The 20,919-nt window shown below is 46.6% G+C and overlaps 2 protein-coding genes across 8 annotated transcripts in view; one reads left to right on the top strand and one right to left on the bottom strand.

Annotated features, from left to right (window-relative positions):
* APH1B (aph-1 homolog B, gamma-secretase subunit) overlaps positions 1 to 20,919 on the top strand; it is a 117,450-nt gene that overhangs the window by 89,381 nt on the left and 7,150 nt on the right. Inside the window, exon 6 of one of the 5 annotated variants that reach the window (XM_067029710.1) lies at positions 19,330 to 19,372. The exons of 3 other annotated variants lie outside the window; for them this stretch is intronic. In XM_067029710.1, coding sequence (XP_066885811.1) covers positions 19,330 to 19,343 — 14 coding nt within the window. In that variant the 3' untranslated portion in view covers positions 19,344 to 19,372. Of the gene's footprint in view, positions 1 to 19,329; positions 19,373 to 20,919 lie in introns of those variants that run through there. One more of the 5 variants, XM_059057808.2, reaches the window with a different exon arrangement.
* Positions 1 to 20,919, bottom strand: part of CA12 (carbonic anhydrase 12) — a 61,129-nt gene that overhangs the window by 36,359 nt on the left and 3,851 nt on the right. For all 3 annotated transcript variants that reach the window (XM_059057777.2, XM_059057779.2, XM_067029704.1), the window contains exon 2: positions 16,216 to 16,236. In XM_059057777.2, coding sequence (XP_058913760.1) covers positions 16,216 to 16,236 — 21 coding nt within the window. The remainder of the gene's footprint in view (positions 1 to 16,215; positions 16,237 to 20,919) is intronic.

Genomic DNA, 20,919 nt, shown 5'->3' with positions numbered 1-20,919 from the left:
TAAATAAGTTCATTTGTATCATTTTTTTTGAAGATTCCACATATAAGTGGTATTATATGATACATGTCTTTCTGTCTTACTGACTTCATTTAGTATGATAATCTCTAGGTCCATCCATGTTGCTGCAAATGGCATTATTTCATTCTTTTTTATGGCTGAGTAATATTGCATTGTGAATATATGTGTGTATATAGATATGTGTGTATACGTATATAATATATAATAACAGTATATACTTCTGTATATACTGTACTCTTTGTGCCAAAATGGACAACCTGAATCTCATGAGAAACCCTCAGACAAACCCAAATGGAAGGACATGCTACGTGATATCTAGTCTGTATGCTTCAGAAATGTCAAGAGCATGAAAGGTCTAAAGAGATGCCACAAATAAATGCGGTGGATTATCCGGATTGACTCCCAGTTCAGGAAAAAAAAGCTATCAAGGACCAAATTAAGTTTCTTTTAAACTTGGCCTTCATCTGCCCCTACTGGCATAGCCCTGTTCAGATAGCTCCGTATCTGTAGGCCTCACTGGCCTTGTTTCTCCAGCCCTCCACTCCCTATGCTAGATCCAGATCCAGACATTTCTCTGCTGAAAGTTCTTCAGTGGCTCCTCAAGCCTTCAGGCTTAATCCCAAGGTCTGGAGTGCAGCCCACAAGCCCATCATGATCTTAGCTCCCTCTCTAGGCTTTGCTTCCCCTACTACCATGTGTCAGAAAGCGGGGGTGGGAGTCTTAAGGCTGCACCCCGACTAACAAGTTAGCCTTCCACAGTTTCACAGATGCTGGTAAAGACACGAGACTCCTGAGTCAGAGACGAAGGACAGTTTAATACTCACAGGGGTAGCAGAGTGACATTTGCAGCTGTTTCTCAAGCCCCAGTTCCATAGGGTGATGTAACCAGGGCCTTGTAGCGCCTCCACTTGCAAGCTGCTTCACATAATGAGCATCCCTCGCAGCTTAGGAAACCCCAGTGTGTAAAGAGGGGTGGTTAGCAAACCTGCCCAACTTTTGCCTCCAAGAGAGACATTATTTTACTGGACAGCAAACAGATCTGCTCTCTGCCCTGGGAGGAGACACCGCCTTTATCTATACAAGATGACTTGCTGCATAAACATCTTTGAAAAGATAGCCTGGAACGAAAGCTGTCAGAGCCTCTCCTCACAGACGCAGGGAGAATCTTCTCCCTACCACTTCTCTGACACTGAGCTGCCGCCATCCTGATTCCCTGATCGCACCCCACACTCTCGTCTGGTTTCGGAGCTCTGCTGCCTGCAGTGGAATGCCATTTTCATCCCTAAAACGCACACCACCATGCACGTAAACATGCACGCACTCTCCTTGCCCTGCTAACTCCTTTACCTTTCAAGAATCAGCTCCTCAGGGAAGCCTGACAGCCACGTCCCCCCCAAATGTAGGAATTCTGCCCCACCTTTGTGTCCCCAGGGTCAGCATACATTATCACAGGACTTAGTCTGCTCTGTTGTCATTACCTGTTTACACGTCTGCTTGCCCCTCAACTCTCAGTGCATGGAAGGCAGGGGCTGTGTCCTGCTTGTCTCTGACCCCCAGTGACCAGCCCACAAAGGGAATCATTAAGGATTGGTCAAAAGAATAAGTGGATCAGTGAATAGACTGTTATTTTAAAGCTGCCAGCAGTTTCTTCCTGTCACTTGAGGGGGAGTAGAAAGTAAAAAACGGATGAGGGTGGAAAATCTTCATGTGGGAAGGGGCAGGGCAGCTGGGGAGGTTCATAAGCATTTTCTACATTCTGGGGGAGGGACCAAAAATCTGTCCCACTCCCCCTGTTGCGGGACAGAGCACTTGGATAAGCCCTCTTAGTGACCAGACTTGAGGCAGGTAACTACCCAGCGTTTCTGTGAAAGCTCAGCCCCAGCTGTTAACAGTCCAAATGCTGGTGTTTCAGGCTGAGGTGCCAAGCGTTCTGTCTAGTGATCCAGTGCTACAAATTGGGTGCATCTTTAACTGGTCTGTGCCCTTGCAAAGAGCACTGTTTTTCTAAAATAATGGATTTAGCTGTCCTGGACTGGAAGGTTGTTGCCTCACCTGTGATGTTATTTCAGACTAAGCCAGTGGTTCTCAGGAGTGATTTTTGTCCCCTCGGGATGTTTGGCAACGTCTGGAGACATTCTTGGTGTCACGAGGCGGAATGCTAGTGACCTTCGGTGGGTAGATGGGCTGGCCAGAGATGCTGCTAAACATCGTACAGTGCGCAGGACAGCCCCCAGACAAAGAATTATCCTGCCCCAAATGTCAACAGTGCAGAGGCTGAGAAGCCCTGGACTATTGTGATTGTCTCGGCTGGGCCACGCAGAAGGAAAGAGCAGATCACACATTGCAGAGGATGTCTTTCCAGAAAGAATGAGGTGCTCTCGCTGTCAGTCATCCTGGGGCAGGAAAGAGGAATGGAGGCCTAACCTCAGGGGAGGGGAAACACAGCCAGGGCTCCAGGCCAGGAGAGCAAGACTGGCACCTACGACCTGATGGTAGGAAAGCCCCAGGGACAGGGATGATCATTGCCTTCGGGGAGTACTGATGACAGAGGCCTCTGACTTTCCTCTTAGGCTGTAGCTGCCTGTGTCACCCCAGGACCTCAGTCAAATTTTGTTAAACTCCCAAGCCTAGTGAGTTGTTGTTTTTCTTAAAGCTACCATTTAATGTGCACTTACTACGTGCCAGGCATCGTTCTGTATCAAAGGTTGGCTAACATTTTCTACAAAAGGCCAGATAGCAAATATTTTAGGCTTTGTGAGCTGTATGATCTCCGTCACTACTACCCAACTCCGCTTTTGTTAAAAAAAAGAAAAAGAAAAAAAAAGGCAGCCATAGAGAATATGTAAACAGGTGAGTGTAGCCGTGTTCCAAGAAGATGTTATTCACAAGAAGAGGCGGTGGACTGGATTTGGCCCATGGGCCATAGTTCACCAACCCCCATTCTATATGCTTAACAGGTATTAATTAGTCTGCGTAGCAACCCTGCGACAGAGGCACTATGTTCTCGTTTAGCAGAGGAGGTGACTGAGGCACAGAGGTCGAGTAATATGCCCAAAGTCACAGTGCCAGTGAGCAGCCAGGCTGCCGCTGACCCTGACCCTGACCCTCACGCTCTCCCCAGCAGCAGCCTTTGGAGGGCCCAGAGCCTGGGCGGCAGCAGCAGTTATGAGGTGGTGAGAGGGGACCAGCAGACAAGCCCTGGCGATGGTCCAGAGCTAAAGGGGAGAAGCAGCAATGGAGAGATTTGTGACCTTCCAGACATTCCCCGGGGGGTCTGGAAATAACAAAAAGAGGGGAATCTAGCAAGAGATGTGAGCTTTCTGCAGCTGCCCACGGGGGAACCTGACCTAAGTGAAGGCTGACTGGTCTCTAAACATTGACCTGCTGTTGAGCCCGTTCGTCACTAACCAGCTTTCACGAGGAGGAAGTCCTTTCTGATATCTAACCTATAGCGCTTTTGCTGTTATTTAAAGCTGCTCCCTCAGTTTTCGCTTTTAGGGGAAAAACTTGCTGTTTGATGGTTCTTCTCACACTTGAAAGCCTTCATCCAGGCTACTTCTTTTTTTAAAATTAATTAATTAATTTTTGGCTGTGTTGCGTCTTCGTTGCTGCGCGCGGGCTTTCTCTAGTTGCGGCGACCGGGGGCTACCCTTCGTTGTGGTGCGCGGGCTTCTCATTGCGGTGGCTTCTCTTGTTGCAGAGCACGGGCTCTAGGCACGCGGGCTTCAGTAATTGTGGCTCACGGGCTCAGTAGCTGTGGTTCGTGGACTGTAGAGCGCAGGCTCAGTAGTTGTGGTGCACGGGCTTAGTTGCTCCGCGGCATGTGGGATCTTCCCGGACCAGGGCTCAAACCCGTGTCCCCTGCATTGGCAGGTGGATTCTTAACCACTGCGCCACCAGGGAAGTCCCCATCCAGGCTACTTCTGTCTCCCTTCCAGAGGGGTGTGAAGTGCAGTGGGAAGGTCAAGGGCTTTGGAGCCATTGACCAAGCTGCCCAATCACAGCTCCACCACCTACTGGCTGTGTGACCTTGAACATATCTCTTAGATTCCCTGAGCTTCGCTTACAAAATGAAAGTGGCAGTACCCACCCGGCAGGACCCCAGGGCTGTTGGCAGGAATAAACGTGGTAGCGTAGTGTCTATTTGTAATGGACTCACAAGACATGCTGGTTCCCAGGCCCTTCTGAATGGAATAGTCTCAATTCCTCCTTTCCGCCCCCCGCCCCCACGCCCCAGCCCTTAGGGGCTGTTTTCCAACCTTTTAGAGCAAGTTCTCCCTTTCACCTCACCAGAAAACAAATCTAGGGCTCCCTGCGTGGCTCCTTTTACTTCTAATGAGATATGCATGGTGATGTGGCATTTTATTTCAGACTGGTTTCACCTCTGAAATCCTGCCATCCCAGATCAAGTGCCACCTTCTCCCTGGTGCCTTCCCTCACTCCCAGAGCCAAAAGTAAATAGAGAAACAAACCATTCTTTCCTCGTTCACTCAACAAATGTTTCCTCAGCACCTCTCCTGGACTGGGCTCTCTGCCTCTGCCCGAGCAGCCCCTTTGGGGAGGGTGTCACTCCCCACACGGTGTGCATGATGTTTTCCTTCTAGATAACTCCCCTTGAGGCTAGAAAGGGCTCCTGCGCAAACCCGTACCCCTCGAATACTGCCTTGCTTGCAGCAGGCCAGCGCTCAAAAAGCACCAGGGAGGAAAACATTCTACAGTGATAATTGAGCACATTAGCCTTAGCTGGAGAGCGAGCGCTTGGTTATTAACCCCAGAGGTACCTATGCTTCTCAAGGAAATTAAGTGAAGGAAGAGCATTAAAGTCCTGCAGTTCTCCATTTTTTTTTTCCCCACGGCGTAACAAGGTTTCTGACCAGACATCTTTGCACACTCAGTCCTCCCTGCAGATGTTCCATGCTCAGTTTTACTCAGCGCTGGGGCATTCCCTGCTCCATCCTTGCTGATAGAGATGTTTAAGCATTACACCAAAAGGTTCATCAAGAGCTGGGAGGCTCTTGGGAAACTGCCAAAAGGAAGCACTGAGGGCTGGCTGTAAGTTCTCACCCAAGCACCGCTCCAAGCAGTGAAATGTCAACACACATTCCCGGAGCTCAGAAACCAGCGGAGAGGCTCACTCCAAGTTCATGGTGTAGGAGATGGAGGTGTGGGTGTCGGGGGTGTGGACACATCTAAGAATGTAGATACACGTGAATGTGGATGCATGCGTGCACACATATGTGTGCATGTGTAAATGCATGCATACACCTCTTTTCCTGAATCACCAGGACCGAGCACGGGGCAGGCAGCTCTCCTCACTCAGTCTCTGCCGGGGCTCCTGTCTTGCTGAGCTCGCAAGGTGTTCCTCACCAGGAACTACTTCCTGCCCCTCTCCCCACGCCCAGGTCCACCCGCTCTCTTTGATCTTCTTTTCTTCTTCACTTACGTGTGTCGTCTATTCCCTGTTCTTCCTTCCAACTCTCATGTTTCCGATTCCAACCACCACACTCCTTCGGCTATCCATCCTACTCCCAAGAATCCGAAAACGGTATTGATTCGTTACTGTCCCTGTAGGACCCCTGACATCTCTCCCAGCCGTGTGCTGCCTACAGTATCGATGACTTGACTGTATTGATTTTTTTTCCCCTAGCAACCACACTGGTCTTTGACCTACATTTCCCTTGAGTGTGTCACAAGGAACCATATCAAATGTTTGTTTGTGTCAACAGGTATTAAGTCTATTGTGTTTTCTTTAACCACTAAGCCTTTTACTCTGATGTTAGGGAAGAAAAGCAAGTGAATTTGGCATAATTTGTTTCTGACAAGTCTATATTATTTACTTTTTCAAAAAAATCACTGCACTTCCTCAGTGGCGTTTGCACAGTGTTGTGATGCGTCGTGTAGGGTACACGATGCCTGGCATAAAATGAGCACCCACCAAATGACCAGGAAAATACACGAGACGGAAATCAGGGGACACAAATTCCAGTCTTGGCTCAGCTTCTCACGCTTGGGCCACTTGACAACTCTGAGTTTTCCTCGCCTCATCTGTAAGTGAGTGTGGGGCTTGGCTACATCAGTGCTCCCCACTGGGGTCCCACCTAGGCAGCAGTGGCAGTCTGGATGCTGATCTGAATACTTCACGAAGCCCAACCGAGATGGGCACTCATCTACAATCAGCTGCTCCTGCCATTTACAACAGTAGATGTCTTACGTTCGTGGCTGAGTTATGTCAACAGGTCAGGACCCCCACTACCCCTCCCGTGGTTCAGACCCCTATCCCCCTCTCCTGCATTCCTCTGGCCCCCTTCCTTCCGTGTTTCACACTCAATTCACTCTTTACTTTGTAGCCACAATGATCCTTCTGAAAGGCTTATCTCAGCTTTCCACCTAGAACGCTCCAGCTGTCCCCCTGCTGTCTCCAGAATGAGGTCCCAACTCCTCAGCCAGCTCGCGGGCCCCTCACTCTGGCCCTGGTCCATCTCCCAAGCCCCTGCCCTCCTCACTGAGGTCCTTGGTAGTGCCCAGAACCTACCAGCCTAGGTGATCATTGCACAGTCTGTCCCTTAACCCCAAAGGCTCTTTCTACCCCTGCCCTTTGCCTGGCTAGCTCTTACATGTCCTCCAGGTCTCAGCTTAGACATCACCTCCTCCAGGAAGCCTTCTCTAATCCTTTCCCAAGACACTAGGTGAGGGCACTCTTTTCTGTGCTTCATCTCTCTGCTTTGTAAGGCCTAATTCACTGTCTCCTCCCAGATTCTCAGTCTTATTCATGCCTTATTCATCATTTCCTCAGCGCCTAGCCTGATACTTGGCACTTTGTATTTACTCTATAAATGTTTGTGGAATAAATGTGAATCCTTATCTTGGGCTAACTAAAAACTTTGATTGGTTTTCAGATCTGTCTTTGATTAATAACAAATGGGAGAACTATTTCATTAATAGATTAATTTGCTAAACCTTTTTTTTTTTTTTTTTTTTTGTGGTATGCGGGCCTCTCACTGTTGTGGCCTCTCCGGTTGCGGAGCACAGCCTCCGGATGCGCAGGCTCAGCGGCCATGGCTCACGGGCCCAGCCACTCTGCAGCATGTGGGATCTTCCCAGACCGGGGCTCGAACCCGTGTCCCCTGCATGGGCAGGCGGACTCTCAACCACTGCGCCACCAGGGAAGCCCTGTTAAACCTTTTAAACAATGGTATCCATGGAGGGGGGCAGAATAAAAGAGTGATGCATGTGTAGGGTACCATTACTCTCAGGTCCCTTCTAGGTAATAATTCCAGGAATTTATTTGTATAACATTTTGGCTCAGGATCATGAAAAATACCTATAAACTAGAAGGGCACTATCAATGAAGAACCTTTAGATTTGCAGGTCATAGGAGAATAGACAGTTACTAGAGTTGGAATCACCAGTTTGCCTCTGGGCTTCCTGGTAGCCAAAGCCAAAAGGGGAAACAGTCATTTGCATGACTGCCTCAGACCTGCTTCAAAAACCTCTTTGTTCCACAACCTTCACAGTCAGCTTTTCTCCTTTCTCCACTTCTCATGCAGTTCCCAGAAGATGGAGTACCAAGGAGGGGTCTCCTTACAAAAGCACCAGGCACCATTTGCCAGTGTCACCATTCCCTGCTATAAGCAGATCTCACCCTCATCATAACCAAGGAGACCTTTCTGAGCCAGCTGTCCCAAAAGGTGGGGGCAGCGTGACCATTTTTCCTGAAGCTAAGCACGGGCATCCTTACGAGATCTACATGAGTCTCCTGTTCACCCAGAAGTCATACAGCTGATCTAGTCACAAGTTAATGATTACAAAACCATTTTAAAAGTTAAGATGAGCTAAATGAGCCATTTTATTTAGAGTCACGCCAGTTCTTTTTTTTTTTTATACTGCAATTTTATTTCAACCACACAAATGAAGTTAGCATGTAGGAAATTTAAATGAAACAGTATGGTTAAAAAAAAGCAGAGAACCAAAAACTCTAATAAGGAAGTCCACCTAAAGCATGAGAATTCAACATTCATTAGTGTTTCATCTTCAGTTTTGATCGACACTTGATGCTTAACAAATTTTGAAACAAACTTTGGGATCATGATGGCTATTCTGAAGAGATTTCAGCACCAGCACTAAGATTTGTACATTCAGTTGGTTTGCAATTGACTTGTTAGCCATTTACACAGTGTATAGTACAGATTTGTCACAGGTCAGATCCCAGTGTTGAAGGAAAGAAGTACCTTCCTGTAATTAGAAAGGATCCCTTAAACCGTACTCAGCTTAAGACATCCAATGTACAAGAGCACGAAAACCATCATAATATTGTGGCTCCAAGGAACATAGTTTTGATAAGGAAAATAACCTAAGCTTCTGTTTCCCATTTTAATTACTGAAATCTCTAACAATGACAAAACTGTCACATAGAACAGTTACGTCAGTTCTGAGTCAACCTTTATGGACATGAGGAGGTGGCAGCTCGTATTTGTTCCTTCCTGGTTGGCAAAAATTAAACGCTTGCCAGGTCGTTGGAAAGCTTGTTCCTTAAAGGAATACTTTTGTGAATTAAAAAAAAAAGAAGAAGAAAAAGAGCCCGTCTGTGGGAATTCCCTGGCGGTCCAGTGGTTAGGACTCGGTGCTCTCACTGCCGTGGCCCAGTTCCGTCCCTGGTCAGGGAACTAAGACCCCACAAGCCATGTGGCTCAGCCAAAAAAAAAAAAAAAAAAAAAAAAACCACCTTATTTATTTTGTTTACAAATATTTGTCATACTGGCCCAACACCACTAAAAAGTGTAAGTGAACTGTGGCTTGACTGAAAATTGAAAGAAGTTACAGTTCAAAATCTAATATGATTCCCCCATCATTCCTATATGCTATGTTGGACAGCATGCATACCAGCCATTATTTTTACATTTTCTTGCCCCTACTGTTTCACTATTTAATTGTTGATCAATTAAATCATTTCAGCTCCTTTCTCTGTGCTCTTAGCATCTAACAGGGTGCTTCTTGGGGAGTATTTGTGGAACAGCTACCATATTTCATCGCTTCTAGATGCCATGGATTATAAGATATATCCAACTTACAGAGATGCTAAAATAAAAAAGTTGCATCTGAGAATCAATGAAATACAGTCTTTGTCCACAGCAGGTCCTGGCTCTCTTTCTTGGCCGTGCCGTGTGACCCTGGGAAGAGTCTGGCTGTGCTCTTGGGCTCCACAGTCGTGCCTGCACCCTTCACCCCTGTGGCCACCCCTGCAGAGGAAGACAGTAACAGACCAGGAGAGAGGGCCCCTGCTCCCTTCAAGGAGACGTGGAGCCTGCTGAGACAATCTCTGGTCCATTCTCTTCCTCATGGAAAACGAGACCTTCTAGTCTCTGCCCGGGGCGCCTTCACACACCTGCTCTGAATTCAGCCTTTTTGCTTTCAGTCTTTCTTCTAAGCTGGTTTACCCCACGGGCTCCTCTCTCTCCCCCTGCTGGGGATGGGCTGCCAAGGGCTTTAACTGGCTTCTGGAGGTCTGTGCCCTGCCCTCACCTGATTGCCTGGGGCTTGAGACCAGCAGGAAGCAGAGAGGGCAAGTTTGAGCACAGCCAGAGGCTTGACGGAGCCCCTGGCAGGACCCTCTCCCAGCTCTCGCCAGCCAACTCTCAGCCTGCAGTTCCAAGTCTTGTCGTCTCTGCCCCAGGTGGGTGACAGCCCCTCCACGGGGCTGGACTTATGTCGCTCAGAGCCCTAGTAGCCCAGCCCCAGATTTCTTCCTGGCTCCACTCCTGAACCCTAAATCAAGGCTCAGCCCAGAGGCTCAGTGGGGAGTAGCACCCTGCCTCCGTGGGCTGGGCAGGGAGGCAGGGGATGCTCCAGTGACTTCAGCTGCGTGGCTGAGGTGACCACGGTTATGGAACCAGATATCTGGCCCCTAGATGCCAGGAAAGTGCCTGGATGATGAGCTCCAACTCGACCCCTGGTCTGAAGGACGAGGCTAAGAAGAACTTTCTGGCCTGTGAGGCCCGTGGGACAAGGGCTTGGCACCCTTGGGGTTTTTTGCTCAATCACTTTTTTTCTCACAAGGGAAACTCCTTTCATTTGTTCAGAATATAAAAAGAATACCTCCTCACTGTTAAAAAGTCAGGCAATTCAGAAAAGCACGAAGAAGTAGATCCTTTCTAACAAAACTCAGGTTTGTTTGGTATCGTGGAGTTTACCAGGCATTTTCCCATCTATTAGCTACTAGAATTCCACCATAACTCTGCAAAGTGAAGGGAAAGAAAATGATTAGCTACACGTGCTCACTATTTGCCAGGCAAGGCGAGCCTGTTTCTGTGTGTGATTTAATCCTCACCATGACTCTGAAGCAAAGCAGAGGTTCTCAAACTTGAGTGCGTATCAGAATCACCTGATGGGCTTGTTAAAACAGTCTGCTGGGCCCAGCCCCAGAGTTTTTGATTTGGAGGTAAATCTGGGATGGGCCCGAGAATTAGCGTTTCTAACAAGAGTCATATATGGTGCTTTTCTTGCTGCTAAAAGAACAGGAGGTGAAGGGTTTGGGTTTTTTTCCTCCCAGGCTCCTCCCATGAGTTTCGCTTGTAGTTCTGAGTGTTTGGGAAGGGCATCCCGAGCCCCAGGTGATGCCCCAGGAGGTCTGCCTGGTTCTGGGCTTTGTACACTTTCCACTTCTTCCTCCTGGTTTTCTGTCTCACCCGTGCCTCGCCCCCCATGACACTACACCCGCCTTTAGGAAAAAATGCTAGCTTCCCTATCTTTCCACCCAGCTGGTAAGGCCAGCTATGAACACGAAAATGCAGGCATTTGGGCAGCTACAGGCCTCCAGAACACACAAACCTCCATTCTGCAACTCAGGAAAGACGAGAAATAATGACGAGTGCGTAGACCACGCCACATCCAGGAAGACCCTGGATGTCACAACTTCAATTAGAAGTGACTGGAACTATAGCACAGATTTAATAAATCACAGCGGGTTGGATTGCTAAGCCTCAAGGGAAATCTGCAAGACACAGGGGTTAGGGATTCAGTTCCCTGGTATGAAAAACATGTTCTGGCCTTTTTTGTTCCCTCTCCCTCTTTCCCATAAGAGTGCTTTGTGCCTCTTGTCCTTCATCCTCAGGACGGCAGTGCGAACGGGGGAGAAGTCACTGGCGTATTGTGAGTTGGCCAGGCCGCCACCTTTGGTAAAGACGACAGTTCTCCTTAATAAAATCAGCCTATTAATTGCACATGCTCCCTAACTGCTGTTTTAAGTTCTCCCTTTAGCTCTAACTTAATCTGTTTTTTATACTGCCTTTGAATGCGAAGGTCACACGGTGCCTAGTAAAGCTTCCTAGCTTCCTTGCATATGTTCCATGTCTTGTTCTAGCTTGGGAAGGATGTCCAGAACCCCAGAGATAGTTTGTTTATAGTAACTTAATATTCTAGCAGATTCAGGACAGAAGGGGTTAGAGGTTGGGAGCCTGGAGAACCGATGAGGTTCTCGCGCCAATGGAGGATCCCTTCCTAATTCCCAAAGGAAATTCTTTAAGACAGAGCATCTGTTGTCTGGGAGAAAGGAGAGCAGTTAAGGAATGTGGTGACAGTACCTGGTCACGGGGAGTCCTGCCAGAGCCCGGGGCCGAGAAGCTGGGCAGGAGGGCCTACGAGCCCGGCGTCCGGCACCCGGCACCCCCAGGCTAATAAGCTGCCATCTTTCCAGAGTCCCCATTTGGGATGGAGGGGCTGATCTGGTGGATGCCTTGCGGGGACCCTGACTTGAGGAGAAGTGGGACTCGTTCACCTGCCAGGAGGGGGAGGGGGTGGCTTCCTCTTCCCCTTACATCCAATCTCCCATGAAGGTTTGTCTTATTTCTCCCAAATAATGAACAGTGGTATTTGTCTGTTTCTGAACTGGCTCACATTGGAGGCGCACCAGAGCAGTGTCTGGCATCCTCTGGGATGGAGCCCCACGTCCGTTCTCTGCTCGCGTGATGCGTTCTTGGGTCGTTAGTTTCAATAGTCATTCCTTTTGGTTGCTCTGTTATTTTGAACACGCTGAGGGTTTTTTGGTTGTTTCTTGTGGGAGGGCTGAAAAATCTGTTGGGGTAAGGATGACTCCCCCAGCCAGCTGGAATTTTTTAACTCTTTTATTGAATATAATATACATACAGAAAAGTGCACGTATCGTAAGTGAACAGCTTGACGGATTTTCACAAACTGAACACAGCACCCATGTCAAGGAATGAAACGTGACCAGTATCCCCTCCTTCCGGTCACATCCGCACCCCAAGAGCACCTGCTATCCTGCCTTCTAACAGCATAGATGCACTTGAGCAGACTGGAGTCCAGCCTCCTCTCACGTGTCAGCCTGACTTGCAGTTGCCCTCCATTTCAGAGTTGGTGGCTCAGCAGGATTGAATTGGGGCTGATTGCAGGGGGTAGGGCAACTGACCCAGCACATGCCAGCACGTCCCCAGCTGCAGCTGCAGCCACCCAGGAGGAGCACGCAGGGGCAGGGTTGGCTCCATCCTGTCTGCAGGGGGCCATCCGGGAGGTTAGCCTGGTGACTCAGTGTGGAGGGGGGGGATGGGGCTCGAGTTCTCTTTCCACGTGCTTCTAGAACTCCTATCACGTGTTCCTGGAAGTGAGAGGCCCCCGGAGCAGGATGACTCAGCAGCATCTATGTGAAAAGTAGCTGAGGTCTGCACCCTGGGAAAACCAGCACACGTGGCCTTGGGTTGGACTTGCCCCATTCGGTGCAGCCTGTATTGTTTGGAAACCATTCTCCCCTCTCCCCCCTGACACCTATGCCAGGCTATCTGTTTACTTGTGTGACTCCAAGCACAAGTGCCAGCTGCCAGCTTGGACCCGTTTGCCTCCTTCACTGGCCCCCACTGACCTGACTCCACATCACGTGTGCTCATTTCACTAATAAAAAACCAGGTTGGCCTCTGTGCTCACCCCCATGCATGCCATGCATCTTTAGACTCTGCCCTCTGCTTCCTCAGCAAAGAGCTGCTCTAACTGTACGCAGGAGGGACAGAGGGCTGGCCAGCACTAATGGTCAGGAAGAAATGCTTCCGGATTGGTCGGTATGGCTGGACAGAAACGCCCTCCCTTGGGGAGCGCCATGTCATGCCTAAGTGGCAGTAAGATTTTCCTTCTACACCTTCTTGACACCGTGTTTCTCAGTTCTCTGTAAATTCCTTGCCCTGCCCAGGGGGGCTGTCCTGCAAACGAAGGGAGGCCTGGGGAGACGTGACTTGTGTCTCCACTCCACATGGGAAGCCAGTAGAAGAGGTGTGGGGCAAGTTACCTCTGACTCAGCCTAGAAAGGTCTTGGGAACCATCTGGTCAGAGGTTCTCTGACAGAGTGCATAAGAATCACCTGAAATAGACAGGTTTTTCAGGTTCCCTCCCTCCCCCAGATCCCGGCTGCGGCTCAGAAAATCTGTATACCTGGAAGGCATTCCGGGTGATTCTGATGCAGGTGAGCCCAAGCCATAGCTTGAGGAACACTGATCTGAACAACCCCCTCCCCAGGTCACGGATGGGGAGAAAGCAAGACCCCGCGGGCTCACGTGCTTCCTCCAGACCACACGGAATAAGGTCCAGAACTTGAGTCCCGCCTTCTTTCCGTGCCTACACTGCTCCTGTCTCCTCCCACACTCTGAACCTGCCCAACGGGCCCCGATCTGCACCGATTCCTCCTTTGTCAGGTCTCTTGCCCCACCCTTCCCTCTTACTGCCGCCACTGTAAACTGGACGTTAAGACACGAGGATGGGGTTTCTTCAAAGGCCAAACACCTTCCGGCCTCCCTCCCATCCTTCCTCTTCCACCACCTACCACCCCCTACTCTCCTTAAAATGCAAATTACCCCCTGGCCCCGCCCCTCCATCCATGGGACAAAGTGGGAAGAGCCTGGCCCCCCCTCCATGCTGCCCCTGTCTTTTTTTAAAATTTAGAACAATATTTATTAATGAAATATATTCACCCTAGAGAAGTCCATACAACACTCTCAATATAATAGAATACTGTTGACACAATGCAATCATTATCGCTTTAACGACATGTTACCAGAAGATGGACATACATGAAGCTTTTATTTGTGGTAGTGAGGGAAATAACATTCAACTCCAAACAATAATGATGAGATACACAGGCGTCAGATTGCCTTCTCATATTAATAAAACGTGTAGACACAAAACTATTATTACTTTTGAGAGAAGTAAAAATCTATTCCAAGAAAACAACGTATCTTGATAATAATAGTCATAGTCTACTTTTATTGGGTGCTTACTATAGAACAAGTATCAATACTATGCTAGCCCATTGCACGTGGATCTCACCATTGGACCCTCACAGTAACCCTGTGGTTGGTGCCATTAGTAGAAAGTCTAACATAGGCCTTTAGAACAGCAACAATGCCTTCCTGTTGCACAATGTTAGTGTTTTGGGGGAAATAAAAGGCCTGCTGTGTCTCATGTTTTTCTCTCTGTATTTTGGGATAATTTAAAGTATTAGCTAAATATTGTTGAAAAAAAATTTTTTTATTATTTTGTTTTACTTTGCATTTTTTGGTAAGGCAAGCACAGGATAAACATTCAAACTTTACATACAGTGAAAAGTAACTCTTCCCTCCCAGAGCTGACCCCTAGTCCCTCAGTACTTCTTTCCAGGGCCCGTTACTGTTTCAGTTTCTCCTGAATCCTTTTAGAAAAATTCTGTGCAAACACAGAGTTACATTGTACACACATGGTGCCATATATACACACTATACCTGGCTTTTTTCATTTAACAACATAGCTTGGAGATGGGAGATGCCATCATCCTTACTTATAGACCTGCTGCAGTCTTTTAATACATGACCCAACCTATCTTTCTGACCTTAGAGTCCATCCCTCCCCTGTAACGACTTCTCTACATGTTTTCCCTCAAATGCCATCTTGCTTTCTTGCCTCCATTCATATGATAACATCATCAACTTGGCCAATAGCGCTTCCTTCCCATCGTACTGAATCCTCCCCATCCTCCAAGGTCCAGTTGAAAACCCTCTTCCTCCAGGAAGCCTTCCTTGACCATCTAGCCCTAGCACTCTTGTCCTCCTCTGAACCATCAGAGCACTGAATCGTTTACTTGTTATCTGCTGCTACTACCTATTATATTCTGCTTAGAATTGTGAGCTTTAAGTAATTCCCATCTACAGACCACAGCCTATGCTTCTAATTACCCACCCACTTAGTAACATGCCTTGCCCATAATAAGTACGTAAGGGATGTTAGTAGCAGTGGAGCCGTGCAGTGCTAGAGCCAAGGAGACCTTGGCCTGGAGGTAGCTGGTTGATTAGCTCAGGGACTTTTCTCTGCCTCTTGGGCTAACAAACATCCAAAGGCTAACTAGCAAATCCAAGTCAGATCTTTCTCTGGATTCTGCTTCCTCTGTAGTAATCAACTTCCCTGCCTGTCACCACCCACCCTGTGCCAATGAGGCCAATTCCACCCTCCTGCGCCCCATAACAATCTCTCTTGCACATCCCTCGTCACTCAGTCCCAAACAAGACATTATTAACATTCCTGCACTTGCCAGTGGACCCTAGAGCTTGACCCCCATCCCCACTCCAGCTGATGACCAAATTTCCCATTCATTGCAATACATGAGCTAAGCCGATTTCAAGCTGCTTATCTCGAAACCTTTTTGCAAACTTGATGTCCCCGTCTCTCCATTTAAGACAAGCATTCCTCTTTCACTAAGGACTGACCATCACTGCTTGGTCCACTGCTTGCTTACAAACACGGCAATGAGAAGTTAATTGTAGACACTTGGGCAGCTTAAGTTCTCGGGCCTGAGCCTAACTTTCAGAAAGGAGCCCTTTATTCTTTGTTTACTGTAGAATAAGTGTCCTACAGAGGAGAAGGGCACTCTCTTGCCTAGGGCCCTTGCAGTCTGAAGGTAACCTGGGCATCCTCACCTGGGCAGTTTGCAGGAATCTGAAAGCCTTACACTGTGACTCGCAGTTCAAATGCACAAAGCAGGCTCAGCTCCTTGGAGAAAGAGCTGTCTGAGACCTGAGTGGAGCAAGTCTTTAGAGAGGACGTTGTGCCCTCTTCTAACAATACCAGAACTGCTCTCCCCAATCCCCCAAAATAACCTCTACAGATCAAGAAGTTTCTGACTTTCTCATTAAATACACTCATCTCCTCAGAAAAGCATTTAAGATCTCTACTTACCTATATACGTCCACTTGGATCCTGCAAAGAAGAAAAAAAAAAAATAAAGCAAGTAAGTACAACTGAGCTTGAACAAGTTAGAGAAAACATGACAGCTTTTATTTTTAAATGGGTAAAATTAAAAGGAGGTGGATGCCCAGAACTTCAAACTTTTTCAACATGGAGAAAAGGGAATCCTTATGTACTGCTGGTGGGAATGTAAATTGGTGCAGCCACTATGGAAAACAGTATTGATCTATAGGTTGCTCAGAAAAATTAAGAACAGAACTGCCATATGATCCAGCAATTCCACTCCTGGATATTTATCCAAAGAAAACAAAAACACTAATTAGGAAAGATATATGTACCCCTATGTTCATTGCAGCATTATTTACAGTAGTCAAGATATGGAAGCAACCCAAGTGGCCATTACCCATTACCCATTCACCAAGTGGTGAATGGGTAAGGAACATGTGAGATATATATATATATATTCCATAGATATATATATGGACTATTACCCCACCATAAAAAAGAATTAAATCTTGCCATTTGTGACGACCTGGCTGGACCTAGAGAGTATTATGCTAAGTGAAATAAGTAGAAAGAGACAAGTACTGTATGATTTCACGTATATGTGGAACCTAAAAATCCAAACAAATGAACAAACATAACAAAAGAAACAGAGATACAGAGAATAGGTGGTTTCCAGAGGAGAGGTGCATGGAGGAAGGATAGAAATAGGTGATGGAGATTAAGAGGTACAAGCTTCCAGTTGCAAAATAAATGAGTCACTGATATGAAATGTATGGTGTGGGGAATATAGTCAATAACTAATATCCTTGGATGGTGACATATTTTAAATGTGTAGAAAATAATCACTATGTTGTATAATAGGAACTCACATAGTGTTGTAGGTCAATATACTTCAAAAACAAACAAACTTACTCATAGAAAAAGAGATCTTATTTGTGGCTACCAGAGGCAGTGGGTGAGGGTAGGGAGAGTTGGATAAAGATGACCCAAAGGTACTAACTTCCAGTTGTAAGTAAGTACTAGGGATGTGATGTACAACACGCTAAATATAATTAACACGGCTGGACGTTACCTATGAAAATGGTTAAGAGAGTCCTAAGAGTTCTCATCAGAAGGAAAAAGTTTCTTCTATTGAATTTTGTACCTATATGAGATGATGGGTGTTCACTAAACTTATTGTGATAATCATTTCATGATACATGTAAGTCATCATTATACCATACATATTAAATTTATACAGTGCTGTGTGTCAAGTGTATCTCAATGAAACTGTAAGGAGAAAATTTTTTCAATTAGAAAAAAACCACGAAAACCTTTTTCAGAGTCTGTGTCAGGACAACCGCTTCTCAGAGCAACTGTGCTCCCAGGGGAGACAAAGCACAAGGCAGTGATCTTTGTGCAGGGGCCCAGGGGTTAGGGAGGAGGCTTCTTGATCAGAAGCCTCCCATATACCTTAGAGAAGCCAATTTTCATCACCTGAATGGGTAATAAAGTCACAAGGCTCAAAACTCAAAAGCCACCAAAAGGTACACAGTGAAAGCGATTCCTGCCACCCGAACTCCCTGCTTCATGAGACTTCGTTTCACCAGCTGATGGGAACGCTTGCACAGTGTGACTGTACACACAGGTCTCTGTACTCTGTCCCCGCCGCCTTCTTGCACACAAATATTGACATACGGGGAACCCTGTTTTGCACCTTGCTTTTTCCCACTTAACAACACAGCCTGGAGAAGAGTTCACCTCAGTACATAAAGAGGAGAAAACTAAGCCCCAAAGTTTTTCTTTGAGGAAGCTGCCACCCTCATCTGAGTTAGAATTCCAGGGACGGTGGCAATGTGGAGGAGAGGTCCTGCCAGGAATATAACGAAAGTCACCGATCACTTCCCACTCCACACCTGTCACTCATAAAAGTCCTTTGTGCTGACAGCAAAACATAGTTTTAAAAAGTCATTGCATAGTACTCCTGAAACTAACACAACATTGTTTAATCAACTATGCTCCAATATAAAATAAAAATTTTTTTAAAAGTCATTGCATAGGTAACCAACAAGGACCTACTGTATAAGCACAGGGAACTATATGCAGGGAACTATCTTGTAATAACCTATAAGGGAAAAGAATCTGAAAAAGAATATATAGATACATGTGTAACTGAATCACTTTGCCGTACACCTGAAACTGACAATATTGTACATTAACCATACTTCAGTTTTTTAAAAAATCATTGCAGAGCTGTGCTGTCATTACCCTGCCGGCACACCTCCCTCTTCATCTCCAGGAGGAGCCCGAGACCCCCAAACTTAGACTCAGGGTGTCTCGGGACACATCACAATGAGGGGACTGTTCAACTCCTATGTCCCTCTCTCGCAGCTTTTCCCAGTGCCTCTGAGATTCTCGGCCCACCAGGGTACTGATGCAAGAGGAAGACTCACATCTCCTTTCTCTCTTGGGAATGATTTGCAGTAAAACTTACCTGACCAAACATCGGGTAGTCACTTATCACAACTGGGCATTTCCTACTCAAGCCAATGGTGGTTTTGAAAAGCAAAAATAGGATTTTGTTTGTTTTTTCTTTGTAAGCTGGTTTAATGTCCTATTTTTGTTGTTGTGCTGTTTCAATTCTTTACCTCGGTCTTTTTAATTTTCAAATTCAATTGGCAGTGTTTTCAAATTACACTTGTACATGGTTTAAAGAGTCAGATGGTTCTATAAGGCTTTTAATAAAAATATTGGTCCCCTGACACTCCCTAGTCACTTTCCTGCTCCCTATGGCAACCACTGTGAATTCTTTTTTTTTTTTTTTTTTTTTTTTTTTTTTACAGTATGCGGGCCTCTCACTGTTGTGGCCCCTCCCGTCGCAGAGCACAGGCTCTGGACGCGCGGGCTCAGCGGCCATGGCTCACGGGCCCAGCCGCTCCGCGGCACGTGGGATCTTCCCGGACCGGGGCACGAACCCGCGTCCCCTGCATCGGCAGGCGGACTCCCAACCACTGCGCCACCAGGGAAGCCCTGTGAATTCTTTTAAAATGATTCTTTTGGCATTATCTCATCTGTATAAAACATGCCCATGTTGTGCCTTCATGATTTGCTTTGGTTTAGGCATTACTTGTTGACATCCCACTTTGGAAGAGATGGATTGAGGGCTCTTTCACATACCTGCAACCTGACACCTCATTTTATAGATGAGAAAATGAAAGTCCACCAGGCGAAGCGGAAGATCAGTGCCTGCTAAGAAGCATATCTCCACATTTCCCATCACTTCCCAGAAACTTAGAGAATCTTCGAGTCTCCTTCCCAATCTTTGGGGTAGAGGGGGGAGTCCAGACCCCTTAGAGTATTTGATCAGTACTATGGACCTTTCCTCATTAAAAATGCTCACTGGGCTTCCCTGGTGGCGCAGTGGTTGAGAATCCGCCTGCTGATGCAGGGGTCATGGGTTTGTGCCCCGGTCCGGGAGGATCCCACGTGCCGCGGAGCGGCTGGGCCCGTGAGCCATGGCCGGTGAACCTGCGCGTCCGGAGCCTGTGCTCCGCAACAGGAGAGGCCACAACAGTGAGAGGCCCGCGTACCACAAAAAAAAAAAAAAAAAAAAAAAAAAAAAAAAAAAAAAAATGCCCACTAACACAACATTGTAAAGCAACCATACGCCAATAGAAATTAATTTTTTAAATGCCCATAAGCTTGGACACAGAAAATTTCATGTACAGTTAACTTCAGGAGGTCCATAGAACCATGTTAGGTGTTTTTTTGTTTGTTTGTTTACTGTAAGCTTCTTTGCCATAAACATCTTTGCTGCTGCATAATTAATTGGCATTAAGACAGTTTTTCTGTGAAAGATCAAATAACTAGTTGACAGTTTTGGTTTGACAGTTTGGTTTCCACTGGTTGAAACGCATTAGCATTTCTTCCAGTTAGTGATGTTATTGATGGCTTTATCCAGCCGACCGATGACGATCATTTGCCCCAAGAGTTGGTTTCTTATTTTGAAACACACTACATTGGAGGAGGAAGAGGCCGAGGACCTCGAAGGTGCAGAGTTGAGCCAACATTTCCCACAGAACTTTGAAACAACTGTCACTAGAGATGTGACAAGGTGCCAAGAATACACCACAGGGTAGAGGCTTCCACAGTGCAACACAAAGCTCAGGTGCCAGCATGCACCCTTGTATTTGCAAACTGATACCTCTCTTAATGAAGGAAGAAATGTTAGCGAGAACAAAAAAGTGCACTGCCGAACGAGGAGATGAATCAACAAACCAAAAAAAAGAAAAAAAGAAAGAAAGAAAAAGGTATAAAATACTATGAATGAAAGACTTGGAAGACAAATACTTAGGTACAACCCACAAAATAAAATCAGTTATTTGCACAGTATTGCCATGAATCTACACACATTTTAAATGTATTCAAATATTTTGTATTTTGCAATAAAGTCTTTTAAATTGTTATTTCTTATGTTTCATTATGTCCTTTTTTAAAAAAAATTTTTATTGGAGTCTAAGTGATTTACAATGTGTTAGTTTCAGGTGTACAGCAAAGTGAATCAGCTATACACACATATATGCACTCTTTTTTAGATTCTTTTCCCATATGGGCCATTACAGAGTACTGAGTAGAGTTTCCTGTGCTATACAGCAGGTCCTTATTAGTTATCTATTTAATATATAGTAGTGTGTATTATGTTAATCCCAA

Source organism: Kogia breviceps, chromosome 3 (genome assembly GCF_026419965.1).
Source record: "Kogia breviceps isolate mKogBre1 chromosome 3, mKogBre1 haplotype 1, whole genome shotgun sequence".
NCBI lineage: Eukaryota > Metazoa > Chordata > Mammalia > Artiodactyla > Physeteridae > Kogia > Kogia breviceps.
Note: the sequence above shows the minus strand (reverse complement) of the source record. Positions and strands in the feature narration are given on the sequence as shown.